The sequence below is a fragment of the Ranitomeya variabilis genome, chromosome 2, assembly GCF_051348905.1.
Source record: "Ranitomeya variabilis isolate aRanVar5 chromosome 2, aRanVar5.hap1, whole genome shotgun sequence".
NCBI lineage: Eukaryota > Metazoa > Chordata > Amphibia > Anura > Dendrobatidae > Ranitomeya > Ranitomeya variabilis.
The window spans coordinates 424,959,268-424,987,146 of record NC_135233.1 but is presented as its reverse complement, the minus strand read 5'-3'; the positions used below and the strand labels follow the sequence as shown (position 1 = coordinate 424,987,146).

General features: G+C 48.6%; 2 protein-coding genes across 4 annotated transcripts; one reads left to right on the top strand and one right to left on the bottom strand.

The window, feature by feature from the left end:
• KBTBD4 (kelch repeat and BTB domain containing 4) lies at nt 1-12,218 on the bottom strand. 3 transcript variants are annotated; one of them, XM_077286692.1, is made up of 7 exons: nt 12,106-12,218; nt 9,884-10,519; nt 7,950-8,056; nt 4,526-4,615; nt 4,328-4,408; nt 3,891-4,246; nt 3,164-3,616 (listed from the first exon to the last, which is right to left on the bottom strand). In XM_077286692.1, the coding sequence occupies exons 2-7, from the start codon at nt 10,488-10,490 to the stop codon at nt 3,421-3,423; spliced, it is 1,437 nt and encodes a 478-aa protein (XP_077142807.1). In that variant the 5' UTR covers nt 10,491-10,519; nt 12,106-12,218; the 3' UTR covers nt 3,164-3,420. The 3 variants fall into 3 exon arrangements, with proteins under 3 accessions (XP_077142806.1, XP_077142807.1, XP_077142808.1); XM_077286693.1 differs by lacking the exon at nt 4,526-4,615; XM_077286691.1 differs by lacking the exons at nt 3,164-3,616; nt 3,891-4,246; nt 4,328-4,408; nt 4,526-4,615 and adding an exon at nt 1-2,193.
• On the top strand, nt 12,190-27,879 carry NDUFS3 (NADH:ubiquinone oxidoreductase core subunit S3). Its single transcript, XM_077286695.1, has 7 exons — nt 12,190-12,331; nt 14,952-15,011; nt 15,774-15,871; nt 26,219-26,368; nt 26,687-26,812; nt 27,206-27,325; nt 27,638-27,879. The coding sequence occupies exons 1-7, from the start codon at nt 12,286-12,288 to the stop codon at nt 27,800-27,802; spliced, it is 765 nt and encodes a 254-aa protein (XP_077142810.1). The 5' UTR covers nt 12,190-12,285; the 3' UTR covers nt 27,803-27,879.

Sequence of the window (27,879 nt, the reverse complement as noted above, 5' to 3'; positions counted from 1 at the left end):
ATAATACTGAAAAAAGCAAGTAAATTAATAAATCGGACAATTTCAGACTGATTATGGTGGCTGTTTAGACTAATTCTTCATGTCCTTTCAGGAAGAGTTGTCAGCAGTTTCATTATCATAAGGTTTACAATGATTGATAACACAGGATTCACCATAGATGTCACAGCTCACCACCTCATCCTCCTGTATAATGACTGATACCACCTATTGTGAATGGTGGATCCTGTGCTATCACAGCTCACCTCCTGCTCCTGTACAATGACTGATAACACCTCTATATACAGTAGATAACACAGGACCCACCATTCACAATAGGTGATGTCACAGCTCACCTCCTGCTCCTGTACAATGACTGATAACACCTCTATATACAGTAGATAACACAGGATCCATCATTCACAATAGGTGATGTCACAGCTCACTTCCTCCTGTACAATGACTGATAACACCTCTATATACAGTAGATAACACAGGATCCACCATTCACAATAGGTGATATCACAGCTCACCTCCTCCTGTACAATTACCTTTGCACGCGCTCATTAGATGCCTCAATACAAAACACAGCATCTGTTTGTTTATTGCAGATCATGTACATGTGAATTTCATGAAAACAGGAATAGTCCCAGTGGGCAAAAAAATTTCAAAGATTTCATATTTTGCTTTTTTAATATGGATTGTGATATTAAAAAAAACACAGTAAATTTAGCACAAAACCCTGATCTACACCATAGTTCATTTTTCTTCTGGCATTTCCCAATAGCGCATCATCGTCAGACGGGCATAAACGACTGCTGCTAACGAGGTGCAGTCAGATATATTGCTGCCAATTGTCAGAAGTTTTTACGGGGGGACTCGGGTGCCAGGACCCCAACGATTGTAGAAAAAGGCAGAAGTGATCAGCAGAGGGTGTGATGGGCCCTGCTCTCCTCTGCGGCCTACAGAAAGTCCACACACGCCATCAGCCACCTAGTGGAGCCGGAGGGGGAACTGCGCCCAGTCGAAGGTTTCTGCCTTTTTTCCCTATTTTAGCCTCCCGACGTCCCCATTGATTGGAGCTTATGATGTATCACCACAATCAATATTTAGGATTCTGGATGTGGATGGGACTGGTTTGTCTTGACCCTAAACAAAAGCATCTAAGCATAGATTCAGCAGCGGCAAGAAGACGGCAGAGGACGCGGGCAGGTTCAGTAAGCTTCACTAATACCACCATTTTAGGCTGGCAGTCCCATCCCGCTTTCTTCTTTATGACCAGATTTTCATTTTATTTTTTTTTTTAAATCCAAGAACCAAAGCAACGAGCGGCGTCTCCAGTCGTCCGACAAAGCATCATGCCAGTAAAAACTGCAGATTGGTAAGCAGAAAGCGAATGCCGCTGGTGACGGTCACCACCGAGGTGGCAGGGTTTAACTTGAAGGTGTTGGCGTCCCCTTTCTTGTATTGATCCCGGAACACGTAGATGCAGCCGTTGCAGCTGGCAATTTTCCAGAGCGCTGGCCGCGAGCTCCAGACCTCGGGCAGGCACAGCCGGGTGAAGCTGTCCAGCAGCGGGTTATAACACACCAGCGAGTCCCCCTCCGCGACGATGAACACCAGGTCCTTGTGAACGGCCGCGTGCATTCGACCCGCAAACGGCAGCAGGTAGGGTTTGACGTGGCACTTCTCTGTGGTGGTATCGAAACACTGGATAAGACGAGAGGGTTTGGTGAAGAAGTCCAGGTCGTTCTCCTCACCTCCCAGTAGGTAGATGAGCCCGTTCAGGTTCACGCCCGCCGCCCCGGAGATGGAGACCTCCAGCTGACTAGTCTCTGTCCAGACATTGTCTGATACTCGGTAGTAAATCACCACGTTAGAGAGCGAGTCCTGCAAGGTCTTACCCCCCAGGGAGTAGATGGCATCCTTGCCGGGCACGGACACCAGTGTATGTTGCAGACGGTCCCGGGGAAGTGGTGCGCATCGCTCCCAGTCCATGGTCTCCATATTACATTTCCACATTCGACGAGGTATGGACCCTCCTACCACGTAGAGGTCGGCGCCATGTTTGCACGCGGCAGTGATCTGGTGGCACAGACTGTTTTGTCCGCTTACACTTATAGAGTCGTCCTGCGCACAGTGGAGAGAGACGGCAATGGAGTGCGTGCGAGATTCCTCCTTCCCGATCAGGTAGATGTGCACGTTTTCCCCGATTTCCTTAAAGACACAAAATACACATGGAAACGCTTAAAAGATTTTCTGAAAACATAAAAGCAGGAGGTCATTAAAAGGGATTTACTCTGAAAACACAACAAGGTCCCAGCAATTATATGTCAGAGGCTCTACGAAACTGAGCGCCCTCCCAGAAGGAAAGAACGCTCGCAACAGCCACATATAGGATTTATTGGATGGAGCAATCCTTAAAGTCAATAATCGACTCTTTAACGAGCCTTGTCACATGACTTAGGAAAAGCGGCAAACCAGAATCTGTTTGCAGACACCTGTTTCGGGGTGTTTGCCCCTCCTCAGTGCAAAGCAACAAACCCGATTCAGCTGTATGAGCGGCCTCTGAGGTCTAAGGGGTAAGATTTCTCCTTGGAGATTTGGTAAACTGGCGACAGTGATCATAGAAAGGTGTCAGAACACGCAGAGCATCAGTTTTGCTTTTCGTTATTTGACGGGTACATGTATCACCTACTATAGAGGAGCCAAGCAATCTGCATGACCTTCATCCTGCAGCCATGCCAGTACTCCATGGCTGCCGGACCAGAGCCCTGTGAATCATCTCCTTCCTACCTGCATCCCCGGGGTCCTTCTTCTGATTAGCCATCCTGGCGCTACATAATATGGCCGTCATACCACCACTATGACGTTGTGCTGCACCTACAAATCCTAAGCGATTCGGGCATGTTGGCAGAAAGGAGGTGGCTCACAGGGCTCCATTTTGCCGGCCATGGATGACTGACATGGCCGCTGGACTAGGGACCTGCAAATCCACTTGCTCCTCTGTACCAGCTGCCTAACAGTGCACCCTTTACGGCAGAGGTCTCACAATGGCGGCAGGGTAAAGTTCCGATAGGAATATGGCAAAGAAATCAAGGTGAGGACGTCACAACCCCTTTAAAATAAGTCGCCACAAAATACTCGTAATAAAAAACACAAAGATCTTTCACTTTTCTTTAACAAATTTTTATTTAAACTTTGTGAAAAATTACAACAAACATCTAACACAACAAATATACAACTCAAACATCGAATGAAACCTTTTCGTCCTGATACAGTGCGATAATTTAAGTTTTTTTTTTTTTTTTTTAAACTTTACAAACTTTTCATATAAAAAGAAACTTAGAAAAATTTAAACTTTTTCCCATATGAAATATAAAACCGTATAACAGTGAGGGAAGTGATAAAGTGCTGCGCACGTCTGATCGCTCGGGACATCACTTAGAAAGCCATGTCAGCCAGTGGACCGGACACGTACTCCCAATACCATTTGTAGCTGGTATAATTTCCGTCGGGGCTCGGGAACGTCTCCCGAATGTTACGGACCACACACGAAGGCACCGATAATCCGCTTCCATTTCCAAGAAATCCGTAGATCATGTTAGTGAATCTGCGATAGGCTGCCTCCCGAAGGTGCCTGGAGAAGAAAAAAAAAAAAAATGTAATATCAATCAGCGTGTTCATCCCTGTGCTCCATGTATGAGCAATAAGCATGTAATAAAGCATCAGGTGGCTCAGCAACCTGCAGCAACTCCCAGCAGGCTCGGACAGCCACAGTCTTCTGCCCCATTGTTAGTCTAACAGATTTACCAGTTATTTTTGTACGGATTATTTTATATTGATGAAACGGCAATATCACATTATGGGATACGTGGTAAAAATGAAATATGCAAAAAAAAATAAAAATTTACCCATTTTCCTTTTCTGCAAACTTTGACGCTGTCAATTTGGTGGAGAACTGAAGCATCTGAACAAGAAAGTCTCTGGACAGTACGAAGCCGGCGAAGTCCACGTGTCTCGTAACACAAGACTCGTTTTCTAGGAATCTATTAATGGCGGGAACTTCTCGGCAGCAGACGCTTTCCGCTACATGAGGCATGATGGAACAATGCCCGCACTGACACCAGTTTGTGTTCTGCAGTCTTCCTTCAGGATCGGGCGTCGGGTGCGGCCGTTCCTCACCCAGGCCCCATAGTGGGTCATTCTGGAAGCACCATGGGGTACGGAGGTTTTGTTCCTTTACACGTTTCTGGAGTTGAGCCCGGAACTGCCATTAACAAAAATGCATAAATTATGTTTCTTTATAAAAAAAAGAGTGTAAAAATATTACAAATAAATTTAGTGAAACCTCACGCGGGCACCCTCTCTCGACGGGGATCATGGCCGCATGCTTACGGTCAGGTGCTTCTTCATATTCCTCTGAACTTTCCTGTTATTACACAAGAGATATAAAAACAATGGTGTTTGGAAGGTAAAACACATAGGATGGCTTCATTTAAAAAAAAACAAACAAAAAAAAAAAAAAACACAAAACCAAAACACCTACTTCAACATATTCATCACAGTCTGATTCAGAGAACTCAAAAATGAAGTCTTCTACATCTTTGTCTTCCACATCCTCGTCTATTTTTTCTTCCTTATATGACCATTAGGGGAGAAAAAAAAAAAAAAAAAAAAGTGAACAGATATTGCTTGATAATTTTCAAATTAAACTTAAACCTTTTTTTTTTTAAATTTGAAAATTATCAAGCAACATCTGTTCACTTTTTTTTTTTTTTTTTTTTAAATGTGAAAATTAGAATAACTCATTCTAAAAAAAAAAAAAAAAATTACAGGTCAGGCTGAGGTCTGAAGAGACAGCTCCCGACACCTGCACCTCAACTTACAAAGGAGCTGAATGGTAAGAGCACAACACGGGTGAGCGGATGAAGATGGGAGGTGACAAGAAAAGAAAAATCGGCTCGGCTGACTGAGGATTTTTTTATTGTCCGGCCTCAGTCCTCTTGTGTTCAGTTAGCCAAGGACAAGATTTCTTTCTTTTCCTGTCTCCAGCCGCTCACCAGTGTGCTCTTGCCATACAGCTCCTGTCAGTGAGGCGCAGGTCTCAGGAGCAGGGTTTCTAAAGACTCCAGCCTGTCCTGACACATGACTAGGAGCTGCTGTTATTTCTATTACATAACTGGGGGTCTTTTATTTATTTTTTTCCAATCTTGGAGAATAGCTCCAGTAAGTGAATGTGGAGGGGGGCACATACCATTCTCCATTTACTTCACATTTATTGTACATATACATGAGGGGGCCACGTTTCCCCTGTGCGGTCTGTACAGGATGACACTTATGGGGCCTCCATCAAGACCAAGTGGTACTGTGTATTACCCATAACAACCATTCAGGGCTTAGCTTTCACTTTACCTCAAGTGTGAGGAATGGCTGCGGCCGTCGTCTCCGTCCTGTGGTCGGTGTTTCTCTGCGGAGGGCGGTCGTGATGTGTGAGCACAACATGGCGGTTTGTGATAGCAGAGGCGACGTACAGACAGGGTCAGTCACAAATACGGCTGTCCAGCTGGGCAATGCCCGCTCCTTCCTGCTCTAGTAATAAGCAGTTTCCAGCAACACAGGATCCACAGAATGCACATGTCCGACTGTTCAGGGGTCAACTAGAATTGGCATTAAACAGTCGTCCTCATCATGAGACCAAGACGACACCGAACAGCTGATCCCCCAGGACGTCGCCATCACGAGGCCTCAGGAAGGATGTGCTTAGACGGAGGTGGCCACTGAGCTCAGAGAGTCAGAGTCATCAGCCGTGACTACAGGAGACTGGAAGAGCCACAGAAAGGTAGAGAAGTGAGCTCTGAGCATCACAGAGTCATCAGCAGGTGAAAAGAGAGAGCGGAAGAGTCACAGACGTGGACGTCCTCCGCCACATCCTCCACTAATGACCGCTTCATTGTGAACGATGCCCATCAGACCCGGATGATGAACGCCACACAACTCTGGGCACATGTAAGGGACGGGAGAGGCGCCCAAGGGTCAGACCATTCAAAACCATTCACATCAGCGTGGTCTTCGTGCTAGGCGGCCGGCAACGTACCTGACCGCACCACCATGGGCCAGGGAGCATCTACGCTGGACGAGGGACTAGTGGCCTCAGCGCTGTTCACTGATGAAACTCCGTACACGCTGAGCACAAAAGATGGCCGCCAATGATGTTGGAGACTTCAAGGAGAGCGCTGTGCTTCAGCCACTGTGGTCACCAGAAAAGGCTTTGGTGGTGGTGTTACATGGTCTAGTCATACAAAACGGCCCTACACTGGAATAACGTCATTAATCCACTGATTGTAGCTATGCACAAACAACACCGGCCTAATGTCATCTTCATGGACGGCCATGCTCCATATCATCAAGGTCGCATCATTAGGGAATGGCTGATGGAGCCTGGGGGACCTCAGATGAAGCAGTCCACACTTTCTCCTGGCCTGAATCACATAGAATACCTCTGGATCAGCTGGGTCGCTGTGTAGAGGCTCGTAACTCTGTACCCCAGAACCTCAATGACCGGAGGGCTGCCCGACAAGAAGAGTGGGACGCCATGTCCGAGCGACAATAACTCCACTTGTGAGCAGCAGATGATGTCAGCTGTAATTGATGCTGAAGGCCACAGGACAAGTTATTAGTTCTACTTAATGCCCGACTTACAGGATAAAAGATCACTGTAGCAGAAACTTGTTAGTAGTGTGTGTACAGACCCCACACATCCAGACACTCGCCTCTGCTGCTGACGTCCAGGAGACAAGTTGGAGAAGCCCCAGGAAATCGATGTGAAAATGATCCAAGGAGCAGAACATGGCGCCACGTAGGGAAATCACCATCCCCGATGTCACCAAGTGTAAAGGATATGAAAAGAAGCGCAAGGCAGATTGTGGCTGCTGAATATGATGGCGGATGCCATGAGAACCCGCTACATTATATGAGGCCGTGCGGCTCCGTACATACCGGGTGTTCCTGCACCTTCAATACGAAAGCACCGCACCCGAGCTCCACATGAGGGAGAACCGGATTCACCAGAAGGGGCAACTACATCTATCGCTCCACGTCTGATAAGGTGTCCATTGTAGCAGCTTTCCACAGGTAATGAGACAGGTCTGCAGCTGCACAGACAAGGAGCTGCGATGCTCTGCGTGCCCTGATCCCTTTCTATCACAGCTGCGATTCTCTGCGTGTCCTGATCCCTTTCTATCACAGCTGTGATGCTCTGCGTGTCCCAACTCTTTTCTATCACAGCTGCGATGCTCTGCGTGTCCTGACACCTTTCTATCATAGATGTGATGCTCTGCGTGTCCTGACACCTTTCTATCAAAGCTGTGATGCTCTGCGTGTCCTAATACCTTTCTATCACAGCTGCGATGCTCTGCGTGTCCTGACACCTTTTCTTGCAGGTGCAATGCTCTGCATGTCCTGACCCCTTTCTGTCAAAGCTGTGATGCTCTGCATGTCCTGACACCTTTCTATCACAGCTGCGATGCTCTGCGTGTCCTGACACCTTTCTATCACAGCTGCGATGCTCTGCGTGTCCTGACACCTTTCTATCACAGCTGCGATGCTCTGCGTAACCCGACACCTTTTTCTTGCAGGTGCGATGCTCTGCGTGTCCTAACCCCTTTCTATCATAGCTGTGATGCTCTGCGTGTCCTGACACCTTTCTTTTACAGCTGCGATGCTCTGCGTGTCCTGACACCTTTCTATCACAGCTGTGATGCTCTGCGTGTCCCAACTCTTTTCTATCACAGCTGCGATGCTCTGCGTGTCCTAACCCCTTTCTATCACAGCTGTGATGCTCTGGGTGTCCTGACACCTTATCTTGCAGGTGCGATGCTCTGCGTGTCCTGACACTAGCGATAATGACTTATGAAAGTGTAGCAAAAAGTAAACCGTTGTGCTGTGACGATTTGACTGTGGACTGTTCCTACCTTCAGGCTGGAGATCAGCACCTCGGAGAATCCCTCCCGCTCCTCCTTATTGTAGTGGATCCAGCTCTTTATGGCTGCACTCGGATTCTGAGAACAGGGAACGCCGTCTGATGGGAAGAAGAAGAAATCGGGAAGAAACTGACAAGACGACATTTTGAACCATGGGAATCTGCAGCGAGCGGAAGGGAACTACTCTCACTTTATAAGTTCTCCAGCAGTGAACGGAAACTTATAATAATATTATTGTTTATCCAGCTCATTGCGATTGCTACTAACCAGCCACATACACGTTTTATTTTAGCATATCAGTAGGTGAAAAAAAAAAAAAAAAATCTGAACTTTCTATAGAAAAAAAAAAATTGGTTTGTGTCACCATTTTTGAGACCTCTGGCATTTCTGTGCAGTTTCTTTACACTTTCCTTTCAGGTTAATCTATTTTGTATCTCAATAGATCGGACTTTTATGGACACCGAGGTACGAGATATAATAATAATAAAAAAAAAAAAAATCTATTTCTTTATTCTTAACTGGGGAATACACAACCACCGGGAAAACCCGAAATGCCGACCACACGTCCAAAATTATTAAATAACAAAGTTTATTAATGAATCAGGTAAATTATAACAGAAAAATCAATGCACAAATTGTATAAATAATGAATGAATAAAATTTCTACAAGATAATAACAAAAAGAGCGCTGCATCCAGTGAAAGTGCAGAAGTACAGCAGTAGGTGTCAGTGTGTACGAGTCATCTGGAAATGACCGAGCAAAAAAAAAAAAGCGCAGGGAACAAAAGATAAACCCAAAGTTGGATCTAACTTACTGACGTCACCTGGATGGCGCCTCCCCAACCCGCGGTTCGGCACGCTGCCGATCCTTTCCGATCCCTGCCGATCTTTTACTGGTAATATACACGTGGTAACTAATATCTTTGTTGCAATTATGGGTGTCTTTTTTGTAACTGGATGCAGCGCTCTTTTTGTTTTTATCTTGTAATAATTTTATTCATTCATTATTTATATTTTTGATATAATTTACCTGATTCATTAATAAACTTTATATTATTTAATAATTTTGGACGTGTGGTCGGCGTTTCGGGTTTTTCCGGCGGCTGTGTAGTTACATTTCCGACGGGCCTTTTTTCACTTGGTCCATACACATGGGTAGCAGGTATACCACTTCCTGGCTTTTGTACTATATTATCACGGTGTAATACACGCATACTGCTATCTGGGAGCAATCCTTTTTTTTCTCCCCATAGGGGACTTAGAAGGGTTGTCCGGGTTTGGATAGAAAATCTATATATAACACTATATACAGACGTGTGAATCCTCACAGCATGTGCGGTCAGATTTCTCCGGTGTCTGTGCCAGGCGCGGTGGGTGGGTGGGTGTGTGTGTGTGTGTGTGTGTGTGTGTGTGTGTGTGTGTGTGTGTGTGTGTGTGTGTGTGTGTGTGTGTGTGTGTGTGTGTGTGTGTTTTTTTTTTTTTTCCCCCCACACACACAAGAAATGTACTAACTCTATATGTGACTGACATCTTTATATCCATCTATTCTATTGGGTCACACTTGGATTTTATTGTATGCGGCAGGTGAATTGCCGGCTTTTCAAAGGACATTGGTGTGTAAAAAAAAAAAATTAAAAATCGGACAGCACTCGCATGGTCCGAGTGCCACGCAGTTTTTTTTCACACCAATTGACTTGCATTGGCGAGTCTCGTCCGAGATAAGAGGACGATCACAGCATGCTGCAATTTTTTTCTTAGTCCGATTTCAGCGGAGAAAAAAAATAAATAAAACAAAATCACAGATGAGCTGTGACTCCTAGACTAACATTGGTCAGAGTGAATGCGATTTTTCATCAGATTGCACTCGTCCGTTTTCCTGCAGATGAGTGTGAGCCCTTAGGATCAGGCAGAGCGCAGTCACTCACCACCGAGGATGTCTGTGAGTAATCGCAGCGGCAGGTTCAGGAACTCCTCGCTATCACACAGCTGAGACAGGTGGGTTTTGGCGCAGTGTTTCGCCGCAGTGTAAAGGGAGGTGTCGCTGTGCTGATCCGCCAACCACATGATCTGCAGACAGTTCTTCACCTGCACCGTCCGCACCAGGAAGCGAGAGCATTCTTCGAACAGAGAGATCAGTTGGTACATGTCCGCCACCTCGTAGGTCTCCTGCAGCTCCTCCAGCCGCAGCTTCACTGTGCCGTGATAAATGTAATCCACCAGTAACTGGAAGACGCTGGCGCTGACATCCTGCAGCTCGATCACGCGGTTACGGCCCTCCTTTAGATTGGACGCAAACATCGAGCGAAAGAAGCAGCTCTGAGCCGACAGAACCAGCCGATGCAACTGGAACTCCTTCCCCTCCACCAGGATGGTGACGTCAGCAAACAGCTGCTCCTCCATGCAAAGCTTCATGATGCTCTGCGCCACCCGGCTGCTGTGGGAGCGATCTGTGAAGGTGTACGTCACAAAGTAATTCTCCTCCGTGGTACCGGCCAGGTTCTGAGCCGCCGCTGCCTCCTCTGAAGGGTCCATGGTTTACAAGACGCCTGAGAAGAAAGTGCCTGGAGAGCAAAACAGAAGAAAAAACATGTCTTATGGATGGGATCTATGAGTCGCAGTTATCAGCCAGGTCTCACTGATTTACACAAGTTTGAATGGACGGAGCCGCTTTACAGCGCACCTGTATGGCACCCGGCGAGTCCAGAAGGCAGGAGTCCAGGAGGCGGAGCCGGGTCCCTTCATTTACTCTCCAGAAAGCAGGAGACCTGGAATGATTCTCTGCTTTGTAGTTTATGAGATTTGCTGCCTCACTCTCCCCAAAACCTAGAAAACAGCTAGTTGCACCCATGCACCCCCATAGACTCCTTACTGGGCAAATGCCCAGGTCAGAAGTGTCCAATTTTGCAGATATATGGAGTCCTATGGATGACCACATGGTGCACCACTAGTACCTACCCACCAGACAGTCAGGTCACTGGCCGGATACTTGGGGGCCACAAAAAAATCCAGTTGTGGCCAAAAATCCAATAAAAATGGTTCCCTAAGATCGTATTGAGAGATTCTCCTTACAGGCTCGAAGCCTGAGGCTGCACTGCTGGGGCGGCGCTGCTGCTGAGGCTTCTGGTGTCAGACACAAGAAGAGCTGAAAGGTATACCATGCCTGACATGAGTCCGTAAGGGGCACGGCGTGATCAGAATCCGGCATCGGGGGCCGCAGGCATCACCCACGTCTCCGTCCAGCATTCTGTGCAATCAATACATAGAAATAATAGGAACAGCCGGCAGTGGCCTCCTCAGGTCCAGGGCGGCGGCTCTGCTCCCGGGAGAAAATCCAGGACCAGAAAGACCAGGCACCAATGTTACAAGAACTACAACTCCCAGCATGAGGGTAAAAACTGCTGGGAGTGGTAGTTTCCAAAAGACAGACTCACAGGTCGCTCAGCGCTGCACACAGAGGTGCGAGGAAGAGGCACCGTGTCCACCAGCGGAGACCCCACGAATCAGGCCGGGATGCTAGTATCACTGATGTCGGACATCAGGTCTGGACAATCCCTTTAATTCCATGCCTGTGGCTTTCATGTGCTGCAAACTACAACTCCCAGCAGGGCTTACCATCTGTTAGTTTCCGTGCATGCTGGGAGTTGTAGTCACGGTTTTGTCCCGCTGGAGCAGCACTAACACCCTCATATGCGATGGGTGCACAATACCAGACGAGGTGGCGGGGGCCAGAGCCCCTGCGGTGTAACCCCCAAATACACGGCCAGATAGGCGACACCCGTGGATGGACCACTAGACTGAGCCAGTGATCGGACCCCAGGATTATGGGCCGCGCCTTGTAGTCGCCATTTCTCCAGGCACAGCCGCCATTCCACATGCCATGACTACCCCAAGTAAATGGCAGCAGCAGGACGCCCCATGTCCAGCATTACACTAGCGGTCAGGCTCCTGCCACTGGAAAATATGTAAGGAAGCAAAAAAAAAAAAACCCACAACATACAAGACTCAGAGGGGAAAGTGACGGAGTTTGTAGTCGGGTGACGTCATACACCAGGGCTGATGGAGGAAAAAGGCGAGAAATGTGCAGTTAGACCGTCACAGCGGCCAAGAAGAGATTCAGCAGCGTCACCTCCCGCCAGCCCGCACTCACCGGCCCCGGAGCTATCCGCACCTTCTCTCCCAGGCTGATACCGGAACGTTCTGAGGGAGGAACACAAAGCTCTGGAATCTACACCGGAAGTTATCAGGAACGCTTTAGTGGGCGGACCGGTGGAGTTGTAATGACTTCCGCCCTATTTCGCTTGTCCTTGTCTGTCCGTCAGGGGGAAAGATGCTGACTGCAGTGCGAGCGGCGCAGCGGGGTCTGCTCCGGGGAGGTGAGGACAGGAACACACCGCCATATTGTGAGGCGACGTAGTACTACAAGTCTCAGCACTGGCGGGTCACTGGAAAGTCAGAATCACTAATGTAATGTAATGTATGTACACAGTGACTGCATCAGCAGAATAGTGAGTGCAGCTCTGGAGTATAATACAGGATGTAACTCAGGATCAGTAATGTAATGTATGTACACAGTGACTGCACCAGCAGAACAGTGAGTGCAGCTCCCGAGTATAATACAGGATGTAACTCAGGATCAGTAATGGAATGTATGTACACAGTGACTGCACCAGCAGAATAGTGAGTGCAGCTCTGGAGTATAATACAGGACGTAACTCAGGATCAGTACAGGATCTGTAATGTATTGTATGTACACAGTGACTGCATCAGCAGAATAGTGAGTGCAGCTCTGGAGTATAATACAGGAGGTAACTCAGGATCAGTAATGTAATGTATGTACACAGTGACTGCACCAGCAGAATAGTGAGTGCAGCTCTGGAGTATAATACAGGAGGTAACTCAGGATCAGTAATGTAATGTATGTACACAGTGACTGCTCCAGCAGAATAGTGAGTGTAGCTCTGGGGTATAATACAGGATGCAACTCGGGATCAGTAATGTATGTACACAGTGACTGCACCAGCAGAATAGTGAGTGCACCTCTGGAGTATAATACAGGATTCTGGAATACCCGATGCGTTAGAATCGGGCCACAGTCTAGTATATATATATATGTGTATATATATATATATATATATATATATATATATATATATGTATATGTATATGTATATGTATATATATATATATATATATATATATATATATATATATATATATATATATATATATACACACATACACATATATATATATACACTCACCGGCCACTTTATTAGGTACACCATGCTAGTAACGGGTTGGACCCCCTTTTGCCTTCAGAACTGCCTCAATTCTTCGTGGCATAGATTCAACAAGGTGCTGGAAGCATTCCTCAGAGATTTTGGTCCATATTGACATGATGGCATCACACAGTTGCCGCAGATTTGTCGGCTGCACATCCCAAAGATGCTCCATACAAGGCAGGATGGATCCATGCTTTCATGTTGTTTACGCCAAATTCTGACCCTACCATCCGAATGTCGCAGCAGAAATCGAGACTCATCAGACCAAGCAACGTTTTTCCAATCTTCTACTGTCCAATTTCGATGAGCTTGTACAAATTGTAGCCTCAGTTTCCTGTTCTTAGCTGAAAGGAGTGGTACCCGGTGTGGTCTTCTGCTGCTGTAGCCCATCTGCCTCAAAGTTCGACGCACTGTGCGTTCAGAGATGCTCTTAGGCCTACCTTGGTTTTAACGGGTGGCGATTTGAGTCACTGTTGCCTTTCTATCAGCTCGAACCAGTCTGCCCATTCTCCTCTGACCTCTGGCATCAACAAGGCATTTCCGCCCACAGAACTGCCGCTCACTGGATTTTTTTTCTTTTTCGGACCATTCTCTGTAAACCCTAGAGATGGTTGTGCGTGAAAATCCCAGTAGATCAGCAGTTTCTGAAATACTCAGACCAGCCCTTCTGGCACCAACAACCATGCCACGTTCAAAGGCACTCAAATCACCTTTCTTCCCCATACTGATGCTCGGTTTGAACTGCAGGAGATTGTCTTGACCATGTCTACATGCCTAAATGCACTGAGTTGCCGCCATGTGATTGGCTGATTAGAAATTAAGTGTTAACAAGAAGTTGGACAGGTGTACCTAATAAAGTGGCCAGTGAGTGTATATATATATATATATATATATATATATATATATATATATATATATATATATATATATATATATATATATATATATATATATATATATTAGGCTGTGGCCCGATTCTAACGCATCGGGTGTTCCAGAATATGCATGTCCCCGTAGTATATGGACAATGATGATTCCAGAATTCGCGGCAGACTGTGCCCGTCGCTGATTGGTCGAGGCAACCATTATGACATCATCGTCGCCATGGCAACCATTATGACATCTACGTTGATACTGTGCCCGTCGCTGATTGGTCGAGGCCTGGCGGCCTCGACCAATCAGAGACGCGGGTTTTCCATTATGACATCATCGTCGCCATGCTGTGCCCGTCGCTGATTGGTCGAGGCCTGACGCGGGATTTCCAAGACAGACAGACAGACGGAAAAACCCTTAGACAATCATATATATATTATATATATATATATATATATATATATATATATATATATATATATATATATATATATATATATATATATATATATATATATATATATTTGCTGCCCTGGCTGAGTTCTGCCTTTGGTGATGTGATCTGGGCCTTAAATGTTGCTCTGCTCTTGTTTCTTGATGTACTGAAAATGATGTGGATGGAAATAATGATAATGAAGATTGATTTCTTCTCTGATTATTGTGGGTCTGATCAGTGAGACCTCTTTGTGATATTGGGGGTTGTATTTCCAGTGACTGATGCCTGCGCTGCTCCGTTCTGGATTGTGTGATGGGAGGCAGCAGGGTCCTCAGTATAGGACCGCTCCCCTCCTGATGACGCCGTCCTATCCTCAGCTGACTGCTACTCTTTGTCTTGCAGCCTCCGCTCTCCGTGTGCTGCCATCGGTGCGATGTGAGGGCTCCGCCACAGAGACCAAACGTACGTAACTGTTAGAGTAATTGATTTGCAGAGGTGAAGCATTCTTGTGCTCGGACAATGTCTAGGGACGATTTGGAGTTCCCTTTGCTTCTACGTGGGGTTGATTGTCTTAGTAAAACTCATCCTAGCTGCGTCCGGGTGATCGTCTACTTACTTGGGCCTGCCATCTGCTTACCTGAGCCAGCCATCTGCTGCCGGTCCGAGCTTTGCACTGGCAGGAAGCAAGGTTTGGTTAATATTAGTAGACTCTTTCCTAAATCAGTTCTAACTAGATCACAACATATATTAACACCCCGGACCCCTCCTCTGATGTCGCCGGACCACCCCCCCCCCCCTCCCTGATGTCCCTGGACCCCCCCTGATGTCCCGCCCCCCCTCCCTGTGATGTCCTTGCGGTCCAACACCCTCTGATGTCCCCCGTCCCCCCCTCTAATGTCTCCGGACCAGGCTGCTGAACTCACTTGGGTCCCAGATCGGACCGTGCTCTGACGTCAGGCCGGGGCACAGACTTGTTCAGACGATATAACAGGACACTGTAGACTTCCCGCTGCTCCATCCTCTTCCCTTTCAGGGGCCGCCGCACACATCCTCCTGACGATGCCCCCTCATTACTTGCTTTGCCGTGTGACATATCTGCCTCCCTGTGTCCAGGACATCAGCAGTTTTCCTCCTTACAGGCCCGGTGTCCGAGAGGATGCAGCTGCAGCAGGAGCCTCTCCCTACTCTGTAATCTTAGCCTTGTCTCCCTTTCTTGTGTTGCAGCCACTGTCCGTCCGGTGGATGCCGCTCTGCAGACTCAGCTCAGCGCATTCGGCGAGTACGTAGCAGACATTCTTCCCAAGTACGTGCAGCAGATTCAGGTGAGTGATCGGCCTCCATGTGCACAGACTCTTCACAGCGCCCGCGGACATCACACGTTCCAGCACACACACAGGTGAGAGCTGCTCTTCACAGCGCCTGCAGACAACACACATTCCATACACATAGACAGGTGAGTGCTGTTCTTCACAGCGCCCGCGGACATTACACGTTCCAGCACACAGACAGGTGAGCACTGCTCTTCACAGCCCCCTCGGATGTCACACTTTCCAGCACACAGACAGGTGAGAGCTGCTCTTCACAGCACCCGCGGACATCGCACGTTCCAGCACACAGACAGGTGAGCGCTGCTCTTCACAGCACCCGTGGACATCACACTTTCCAGCACACAGACAGGTGAGAGCTGCTCTTCACAGCCCCCGCGGACATCACACTTTCCAGCACACAGACAGGTGAGAGCTGCTCTTCACAGCACCCGCGGACATTACATGTTCCAGCACACAGACAGGTGAGCGCTGATCTTCACAGTGCCCACGGACATCACACTTTCCAGCACACAGACAGGTGAGCGCTGCTCTTCACAGCGCCCGCGGACATTACACGTTCCAGCACACAGACAGGTGAGCGCTGATCTTCACAGTGCCCACGGACATCACACTTTCCAGCACACAGACAGGTGAGCGCTGATCTTCACAGCGCCCACGGACATCACAATTTCCAGCACACAGACAGGTGAGCGCTGCTCTTCACAGCGCCCGCGGACATTACACGTTCCAGCACACAGACAGGTGAGCGCTGCTCTTCACAGCCCCCGCGGATGTCACACTTTCCAGCACACAGACAGATGAGCGCTGATCTTCACAGCACCCGTGGACATCACACTTTCCAGCACACAGACAGGTGAGCGCTGATCTTCACAGTGCCCACGGACATTACTCCATCACACGTTCCAGCACACAGACAGGTAAGAGCTGCTCTTCACAGCGCCCGCTGACATCATACGTTCCAGCACACAGACAGGTGAGAGCTGCTCTTCACAGCGCCCGCGGACATTACACGTTCAAGCACACAGACTGGTGAGCGCTGCTCTTCACAGCGCCCGCGGACATTACACGTTCCAGCACACAGACAGGTGAGAGCTGCTCTTCACAGCACCCGTGGACATTACACGTTCCAGCACACAGACTGGTGAGCGCTGCTCTTTACAACACCTGTGGACATTACACGTTCCAGCCAGCACACAGACAGGTGAGCGCTGATCTTCACAGCACCCGTGGACATCACACGTTCCAGCACACAGACTGGTGAGCGCTGCTCTTTACAACACCTGTGGACATCACACTTTCCAGCACTCAGACAGGTCAGAGCTGCTCTTCACAGCGCCCGCGGACATCACACGTTCCAGCACACACACAGGTGAGAGCTGCTCTTCACAGCGCCTGCAGACAACACACATTCCATACACATAGACAGGTGAGTGCTGTTCTTCACAGCGCCCGCGGACATTACACGTTCCAGCACACAGACAGGTGAGCACTGCTCTTCACAGCCCCCTCGGATGTCACACTTTCCAGCACACAGACAGGTGAGAGCTGCTCTTCACAGCACCCGCGGACATCGCACGTTCCAGCACACAGACAGGTGAGCGCTGCTCTTCACAGCACCCGTGGACATCACACTTTCCAGCACACAGACAGGTGAGAGCTGCTCTTCACAGCCCCCGCGGACATCACACTTTCCAGCACACAGACAGGTGAGAGCTGCTCTTCACAGCACCCGCGGACATTACATGTTCCAGCACACAGACAGGTGAGCGCTGATCTTCACAGTGCCCACGGACATCACACTTTCCAGCACACAGACAGGTGAGCGCTGCTCTTCACAGCGCCCGCGGACATTACACGTTCCAGCACACAGACAGGTGAGCGCTGATCTTCACAGTGCCCACGGACATCACACTTTCCAGCACACAGACAGGTGAGCGCTGATCTTCACAGCGCCCACGGACATCACAATTTCCAGCACACAGACAGGTGAGCGCTGCTCTTCACAGCGCCCGCGGACATTACACGTTCCAGCACACAGACAGGTGAGCGCTGCTCTTCACAGCCCCCGCGGATGTCACACTTTCCAGCACACAGACAGATGAGCGCTGATCTTCACAGCACCCGTGGACATCACACTTTCCAGCACACAGACAGGTGAGCGCTGATCTTCACAGTGCCCACGGACATTACTCCATCACACGTTCCAGCACACAGACAGGTAAGAGCTGCTCTTCACAGCGCCCGCTGACATCATACGTTCCAGCACACAGACAGGTGAGAGCTGCTCTTCACAGCGCCCGCGGACATTACACGTTCAAGCACACAGACTGGTGAGCGCTGCTCTTCACAGCGCCCGCGGACATTACACGTTCCAGCACACAGACAGGTGAGAGCTGCTCTTCACAGCACCCGTGGACATTACACGTTCCAGCACACAGACTGGTGAGCGCTGCTCTTTACAACACCTGTGGACATTACACGTTCCAGCCAGCACACAGACAGGTGAGCGCTGATCTTCACAGCACCCGTGGACATCACACGTTCCAGCACACAGACTGGTGAGCGCTGCTCTTTACAACGCCTGTGGACATCACACTTTCCAGCACTCAGACAGGTCAGAGCTGCTCTTCACAGCGCCCGCGGAAGTCACACTTTCCAGCACTGGAGGCCGCTGCTCAGGGCACACACAGCGCAGGCGGAGGCTTTATCTGCAGCTCTAGTCTTACATTTTGCATTTCCCGCATTTGTATTGTAAATCCCCTATCCCGCCAATCCTGATATTTACCTAATATATCACATAATTCCCCATCATTAGTCACCCAGGGTCCAGCAATGCCGGCCTGCACCGGGGGCACAGACCCTGTGGTCTTAGGGTGGGCCATTAGTATCTGATTGTGGGGGTCTGCAGCTCTTCCCACTTCCGTATGTGCCCACTGTACAAAGCTGGGGCGCCTCACCTCGGTACACAGCATAGTGGCCGTTCTCTGTACTGCAGCTCTGACCGCATGCACTTCTACAGGAGCTGAGCTGCAGTACCAAGAACGGCCAGTAGACTGTAGACCTGTTATGTTCATCTCCGTACAGAAATACCTTCACGGCCATGGGGTCTGTACACAGCTGATCAGTGAGTGCCGGGTGATGGACTTATGCAATCGTCATCAATATCAAATTAGTATAATAGGCCATGAATATTGTAATCCTGTACATCCCCTTTAAGAATGTTTGTGTCCGACTTCTCTCAGGGTAGAGAGGGGAGGCTCTTGCTGCAGACAGTTGTCTTATAGCCACACACAGGGCAGAGAGGGGAGGCTCCTGCTGCAGACAGTTGTCTTATAGCCACACACAGGGCAGAGAGGGGAGGCTCCTGCTGCAGACAGTTGTCTTATAGCCACACACATGGCAGAGAGGGGAGGCTCCTGCTGCAGACAGTTGTCTTATAGCCACACACAGGGCAGAGAGGGGAGGCTCCTGCTGCAGACAGTTGTCTTATAGCCACACACAGGGCAGAGAGGGGAGGCTCCTGCTGCAGACAGTTGTCTTATAGCCACACACATGGCAGAGAGGGGAGGCTCCTGCTGCAGACAGTTGTCTTATAGCCACACACAGGGCAGAGAGGGGAGGCTCCTGCTGCAGACAGTTGTCTTATAGCCACACACAGGGCAGAGAGGGGAGGCTCCTGCTGCAGACAGTTGTCTTATAGCCACACACAGGGCAGAGAGGGGAGGCTCCTGCTGCAGACAGTTGTCTTATAGCCACACACAGGGCAGAGAGGGGAGGCTCCTGCTGCAGACAGTTGTCTTATAGCCACACACAGGGCAGAGAGGGGAGGCTGTTGTGGATTCTGTTTGCGGGCTCCCTCTGGTGGTTACTGCTGGTACTGGGTGACTTTGGTGGGTTGCGGCCTTTGGTTTCCACCTGTCCATCAGAGGCTGGGTGTTTCCTATTTTACCTGGCCTTTCTGTCATTTCCCTTGCCGGCTATCAATGTGTTCAGATGTGCTCTGTTTGGTTCCTGCCTACCTGCTCCCAGATCTTTCAGGATAAGCTAAGTGCTGATTTTCAGTTGTTTGGTTTTTTGTCCAGCTTGCTTAGAATGTCTCTTTGTTAGCTGGTTGCTCTAGTGGACTGAGGTTCTCCCCATGTGCCATGAGTTGGCACATGGGTTCTTGTAATCTCAGGATGGTTTTTTTTGATTAGGGTTTTTTGCTGACCGCTCAGTCCCCTTTTGTGTCATTCTGCTTTCTAGTTTTCAGCGGGCCTCTATTTGCTAAAGCTATATACATCATCTCTGTGTGTGTGCCTTCCTCTCATTTCACCGTCAATACATGTGGGGGGCAACTATATCTTTGGGGTTAATTCCTCTGGAGGCAAGTGAGGTCTTTGTTTTCTCTGCAGTACTAGTTAGCTCTTAGGCTGGTGCGTGGCGTCTAGAACCAACGTAGGCACGCTCCCTGGCTATCTCTAGTTGCGTTTGTCAGGCGTAGGGCAGCGGTCAGCCCAGGTTCCATCACCCTAGAGCTCGTCCGATATTTATTATACTTTGCTTGTCCTGTGCTATCCCTAGCCATTGGGGATTCATGACAGTATAGCCGGCCCACAAAGTGTTAATTGTTTGGGCTGAAGCAGGAGAAAAGAAGCATTCAAGGGAAATTTTTTTTTTTTTTTTTTTTTTTTTTCCTTTAGAGTTTTGCTGCCTAGCCCTTAATTGCTGTCTAGCTGCTTCTTACCTCCTCTTAACCCTTGAATGGCTCTGATCTTAGCTGTTTATCATGGATGTCCAGAGTTTGGCTTCCAGCCTGAGTAATCTCGCGGCAAAGGTTCAAAACATACAGGATTTCGTTGTTCACACTCCCATGTCTGAACCTAGAATTCCTATTCCAGAGTTTTTTTCTGGAGATAGATCTACCTTCCTGAATTTCAGGAACAATTGTAAATTGTTTCTCTCTTTGAAATCTCGCTCCTCTGGAGACCCTGCTCAACAGGTCAAGATTGTTATATCGTTCCTACGGGGCGACCCTCAGAATTGGGCATTTGCATTGGCACCAGGGGATCCTGCATTGCTCAGTGTGGATGCGTTTTTTCTGGCATTGGGATTGCTCTATGAGGAACCTAACCTAGAGATTCAGGCTGAAAAGGCTTTATTAGCCCTCTCTCAGGGGCATGATGAAGCGGAAATATATTGTCAGAAATTTCGGAAATGGTCGGTGCTTACTCAGTGGAATGAGTGCGCCCTGGCTGCAAACTTCAGAAATGGTCTTTCTGAGGCCATTAAGGATATTATGGTGGGGTTCCCTGCGCCTACAGGTCTGAATGAGTCTATGGCTATGGCCATTCAGATTGATCGGCGTTTACGGGAGCGCAAACCCGTGCACCAGTTGGCGGTGTCTTCTGAACAGGCACCTGAGACTATGCAATGTGATAGAATTCAGTCCAGAAGTGAACGGCAAAATTATAGGCGGAAAAATTGTTTGTGTTTTTATTGTGGTGATTCAGCTCATGTTATATCAGCATGCTCTAAACGCACAAAAAGGGTTGATAAATCTTTTGCCATTGATACTCTGCAGTCTAAGTTCATTTTGTCTGTGACTCTGATTTTTTCACTGTCTTCCATTTCCGTCGATGCCTATGTGGATTCAGGCGCTGCCCTGAGTCTTATGGATTGGTCATTTGCTAAACGCTGCGGTTTTAGTCTAGAGCCTCTGGAAGTTCCTATTCCTTTGAAAGGAATTGATTCTACACCATTGGCTATGAATAAACCGCAGTATTGGACACAAGTGACCATGCGCATGACTCCCGTTCATCAGGAGGTGATTCGCTTCCTTGTACTGTATAATTTACATGATGTACTAGTGCTTGGTCTGCCATGGTTACAAACTCATAATCCTGTCCTGGACTGGAAAACAATGTCTGTGCTAAGCTGGGGATGTCAGGGGGTTCATGATGATGCTCCTCCGATTTCTATCGCTTCATCTACGCCTTCGGAGATCCCTGCGTTTTTGTCGGATTATAGGGATGTTTTTGAGGAGCCTAAGCTCAATTCGCTCCCTCCCCATAGAGAGTGTGACTGTGCTATAGAATTGATTCCTGGCAGTAAGTTCCCTAAGGGTCGTTTATTTAATCTGTCACTGCCAGAGCATACTGCTATGCGGAATTATATTAAGGAGTCCTTGGAAAAGGGACATATTCGTCCATCTTCGTCCCCTCTGGGAGCAGGTTTTTTTTTCGTGGCAAAAAAGGATGGTTCCCTGAGGCCTTGTATAGATTATCGCCTTCTGAATAAGATTACAGTCAAATACCAGTATCCATTGCCATTATTTACTGATTTGTTTGCTCGCATTAAGGGGGCTAGGTGGTTCACTAAAATAGATCTTCGTGGTGCGTATAATCTGGTGCGGATAAAACAGGGTGATGAGTGGAAAACCGCATTTAATACGCCTGAGGGCCATTTTGAGTATTTGGTAATGCCTTTTGGACTCTCCAATGCTCCGTCAGTCTTTCAGTCCTTTATGCACAATATTTTCCGTGAATATCTGGATAAGTTTATGATTGTGTATTTGGATGATATTTTGGTGTTTTCTGATGACTGGGAGTCTCATGTTCTACAGGTCAGGAAGGTGTTTCAGGTTTTGCGGGCCAATTCTCTGTTTGTGAAGGGCTCAAAGTGTCTCTTCGGAGTCCAGAAGATTTCTTTTTTGGGGTACATTTTTTCTCCTTCTACTATTGAGATGGATCCCGTTAAGGTTCAGGCTATTTGTGACTGGACACAACCTACATCTGTTAAGAGCCTTCAGAAGTTCTTGGGGTTTGCTAATTTTTATCGTCGGTTCATTGCTAATTTTTCCAGTATTGTTAAACCTTTGACTGATTTGACTAAAAAGGGTGCTGATGTTGCTGATTGGTCTCCTGCGGCCGTGGAGGCCTTTCGGGAACTTAAACGCCGGTTTTCTTCTGCTCCTGTGTTGTGTCAACCAGATGTTTCACTTCCTTTTCAGGTGGAGGTTGATGCTTCCGAGATTGGAGCGGGGGCGGTTTTGTCACAGAGAAGTTCTAATGGCTCGGTGATGAAGCCATGTGCTTTCTTCTCTAGAAAATTCTCGCCCGCCGAGCGCAATTATGATGTGGGTAATCGGGAGCTTTTGGCCATGAAGTGGGCATTTGAGGAGTGGCGTCATTGGCTTGAGGGTGCTAAACATCGCGTGGTGGTCTTGACTGATCACAAGAATCTCATTTACCTTGAGTCTGCCAGGCGTTTGAATCCTAGACAGGCTCGTTGGTCGTTATTTTTTTCTCGTTTCAATTTCGTGGTTTCATACCTGCCAGGTTCAAAGAATGTGAAGGCAGATGCTCTTTCCAGGAGTTTTGTGCCTGACTCTCCTGGAGACACTGGGCCTGCTGGTATCCTTAGGGATGGGGTAATATTGTCCGCCGTATCCCAAGACTTGCGACGCGCATTGCAGGAGTTTCAGGTGGATAAACCGGATCGATGTCCACCAGAAAGACTGTTTGTTCCGGATGATTGGACCAGTAGAGTCATCTCCGAGGTCCATTCTTCTGTGTTGGCTGGTCATCCTGGAATATTTGGTACAAGAGACTTGGTGGCCAGGTCTTTTTGGTGGCCTTCCTTGTCTAGGGATGTGCGTACCTTTGTGCAGTCTTGTGAAGTGTGTGCTCGAGCTAAGCCTTGCTGTTCACGGGCTAGTGGGTTGTTGTTATCCTTGCCCATCCCGAAGAGGCCTTGGACGCACATTTCCATGGATTTTATTTCTGATGTCCCGGTTTCACAGAAAATGTCCGTTATCTGGGTTGTGTGTGACCGCTTTTCTAAGATGGTTCATTTGGTGCCCTTGCCTAAGTTGCCCTCCTCCTCTGAGTTGGTTCCTTTGTTTTTTCAGAACGTGGTTCGTTTGCATGGGATTCCGGAGAATATCATTTCTGACAGGGGATCCCAGTTTGTGTCTAGATTTTGGCGGACGTTTTGTGCCAAGATGGGCATTGATTTGTCTTTCTCGTCTGCATTCCATCCTCAGACGAATGGCCAGACGGAGCGAACTAATCAGACCTTGGAAACTTATTTGAGGTGTTTTGTTTCTGCTGATCAGGATGACTGGGTTGCTTTTTTGCCACTGGCCGAATTTTCTCTTAATAATCGGGCTAGTTCGGCCACGTTGGTCTCTCCTTTTTTTTGTAATTCGGGGTTTCATCCTCGTTTTTCCTCTGGTCAGTGGAGTCTTCGGATTGTCCTGGAGTGGACGTGGTGGTGGACAGGCTACATCACATTTGGAATCAGGTGGTGGACAATTTGAAGTTATCTCAGGAGAAGACTCAGCAGTTTGCTAATCGCCGTCGCCGCGTGGGTCCCCGACTTCTTGTTGGGGACTTGGTGTGGTTGTCTTCTCGTTTTGTCCCTATGAAGGTCTCTTCTCCTAAGTTCAAGCCTCGGTTCATCGGTCCTTATAGGATCTCGGAGATTCTTAACCCTGTATCTTTCCGTTTGGATCTCCCAGCATCGTTCACTATTCATAATGTGTTCCATCGGTCGTTGTTGCGGAGGTATGAGGTGCCTGTTGTTCCTTCGGTCGAGCCTCCTGCTCCGGTGCTGGTGGAGGGAGAATTGGAGTATGTTGTTGAAAAGATCTTGGATTCTCGTGTTTCCAGACGCAAACTCCAGTATTTGGTTAAGTGGAAGGGTTATGGTCAGGAGGACAATTCCTGGGTGGTCGCCTCCGATGTTCATGCGACTGATTTGGTCCGCGCCTTCCATAGAGCTCACCCTGATCGCCCTGGGGGTTCTCGTGAGGGTTCGGTGACCCCTCCTCAAGGGGGGGGTACTGTTGTGGATTCTGTTTGCGGGCTCCCTCTGGTGGTTACTGCTGGTACTGGGTGACTTTGGTGGGTTGCGGCCTTTGGTTTCCATCTGTCCATCAGAGGCTGGGTGTTTCCTATTTTACCTGGCCTTTCTGTCATTTCCCTTGCCGGCTATCAATGTGTTCAGATGTGCTCTGTTTGGTTCCTGCCTACCTGCTCCCAGATCTTTCAGGATAAGCTAAGTGCTGATTTTCAGTTGTTTGGTTTTTTGTCCAGCTTGCTTAGAATGTCTCTTTGTTAGCTGGTTGCTCTAGTGGACTGAGGTTCTCCCCATGTGCCATGAGTTGGCACATGGGTTCTTGTAATCTCAGGATGGTTTTTTTTGATTAGGGTTTTTTGCTGACCGCTCAGTCCCCTTTTGTGTCATTCTGCTTTCTAGTTTTCAGCGGGCCTCTATTTGCTAAAGCTATATACATCATCTCTATGTATGTGCCTTCCTCTCATTTCACCGTCAATACATGTGGGGGGCAACTATATCTTTGGGGTTAATTCCTCTGGAGGCAAGTGAGGTCTTTGTTTTCTCTGCAGTACTAGTTAGCTCTTAGGCTGGTGTGTGGCGTCTAGAACCAACGTAGGCACGCTCCCTGGCTATCTCTAGTTGCGTTTGTCAGGCGTAGGGCAGCGGTCAGCCCAGGTTCCATCACCCTAGAGCTCGTCCGATATTTATTATACTTTGCTTGTCCTGTGCTATCCCTAGCCATTGGGGATTCATGACAGGAGGCTCCTGCTGCAGACAGTTGTCTTATAGCCACACACAGGGCAGAGAGGGGAGGCTCCTGCTGCAGACAGTTGTCTTATAGCCACACACAGGGCAGAGAGGGGAGGCTCCTGCTGCAGACAGTTGTCTTATAGCCACACACAGGGCAGAGAGGAGAGGCTCCTGCTGCAGTTAATTGTCTTACATCCACACACAGGACACTGAGGAGGAGGAGGAGGACGTCCGTTGACGTTGGGAGGAATTGTTTTTTTTGTTATTGTTCCTGCCTTTTGGGAAGTCCCTGTATCAGCTGCTTTTGGCTGAAAACTGTTGCTCCCCAACGATTTCCCTGCAGCCATTGTTCTGTGATCTGTCAATCATTTCTGTTTCTTGGCTGCCAGAAATGATATGACGTGTTCAGCATGTGATCATGACCCCAGGCACTAGCCGCAAAGGTGAATGTCAGATCTGGGACGGTGCTGCGGCGGTCAGTGTCTGGCGGCTGTCAGTGTCTGGAGGCTGCTGCGGTCAGTGACTGGCGGCTGTCAGTGTCTGGAGGCTGCGGTGGTCAGTGTCTGGCGGCTGCGGTGGTCAGTGTCTGGCGGCTGCGGCGGTCAGTGTCTGGCGGCTGCTGTGGTCACAGGTCTATGTGCAGCTTATTTTGAGGATTCCCAAAGACCTGGAAAACTTTTAATCACAGTGATTGTCTGCAGCGCTGCTCACCTCCTGCCCACTGGCTACTTTATTGTTTGTCTCTTTTCTTTCTATGTTCTCTCGTAGGTCACGTGCTTTGGAGAGTTGGAGATAATGATCCACCCTGATGGAGTCGTCCCCGTCCTGACGTTCCTCCGTGATCACACAAACGCTCAGTTTAAGTCCTTGGCCGATCTGACCGCTGTGGATATTCCGACGAGACAGAACCGCTTTGAGGTGAGCGCCGGACGCCGTTTCCACCGCTATACACCTGACAGGTGAATTACAGGTGCGCCATTTCTGACTGTCGGGCAGGCGCCTACATCGCTATGGCTGATCGGCCATGATGAGACACAGATTTCCTTGCATTTCCCTCAGTTGTCTTATTGAGGAACATCACAGTCAGTGTCTCCCCAGCCAGAAATGGCTGATAACAGGGAGCAGTAGATTATAGCAGTGAACAGTAAATGTGTCTGTAAGAGAACGGTGGCGGTGCCGCGCCGTCACACGCGGACAGTAGATTAACCCATTCCACGCCTTCTGCATCTTTTCCAGATTGTTTACAACTTGCTGTCCTTGCAGTATAACTCCCGGATCCGTGTGAAGACTTACGCAGATGAGCTCACTCCTATAGACTCCATTGAGTCCATCCATAAAGCTGCAAATTGGTATGAGAGGGAGGTGAGCGACTGCTGAGCACGCGGCTCGTGTGATTATCAGCAGCGGCCCTGCACTCAGTCCACATGGACGCTGTTCCATCCGTGTGCGCCGCTCCTCACTGGGGAACTGGGGATTTATGGATTGGGATCAGCGAACGGCAGAGATGTGATTGGCTGATTCCACCATAAACATCAATGATCAATGTGACGTTATAGATCAATCAGGGGCATCACTTATTGGTGGGGTCCACCTACTGGGACCCTACAGGTCCTGAGCACGGCTCCTTGGAAGTGGTGGAATTCTCCTCTGTTTTATCATGAAGCTTTCCATTCTGGAATCTCCTTTTAGCGTTTTTATAAGAAATGGTGCTTTCCCAGCGATCTTTGCTGATTGCTTTTATGTGTGATGTCTTAGGTCTGGGACATGTACGGCGTCTTCTTTGCCAATCATCCTGATCTGAGGAGGATCCTTACAGATTACGGGTTTGAGGGGCATCCGTTCCGCAAGGACTTCCCTCTGTCCGGATATGTAGAGGTAAGTCTCGGCCACGGGAAGCTTTATACAGGGGTTAGGTATAAATATAAAATATAACTATGTCATTTATGATTTTATGGCTGCAGGGGGCGCTCTTGTATTCTAATACTGGGGGTCCTCCCTTTTCGGCAGCGCTGTCCCTTTTCGGCAGTGCTCTCACCTCGTCTGTGCAGGGAACTCCTGCCAACCCCAGGGGTCAGGAATACCCCTCTGCTGGGGGAGAACAGTGATGGAGATGCAGCGGTGGTCCCAGAGGTCAGACCCCTGACAATCTCTCTGTGATGGCACATACACAATGTCATGTCCTTCCAGGTTCGTTATGATGACGAGGTGAAGCGCGTGGTGGCCGAGCCGGTGCAGTTGGCCCAAGAGTTCAGAAAGTTTGACTTGAGTAGCCCATGGGAGGCCTTCCCAGCCCACCGGGAGGCGCAAGAGAGCCCGAAGCTGGAGGCAGGAGAAACAAAGGAAGCGAAGTGAAGCTGGCGCCGACGTGAGGTCGTCCGCAGCCCCGAAAAACAATATTTATGTACATAGAATAAAGCTCTGAAGTCTTG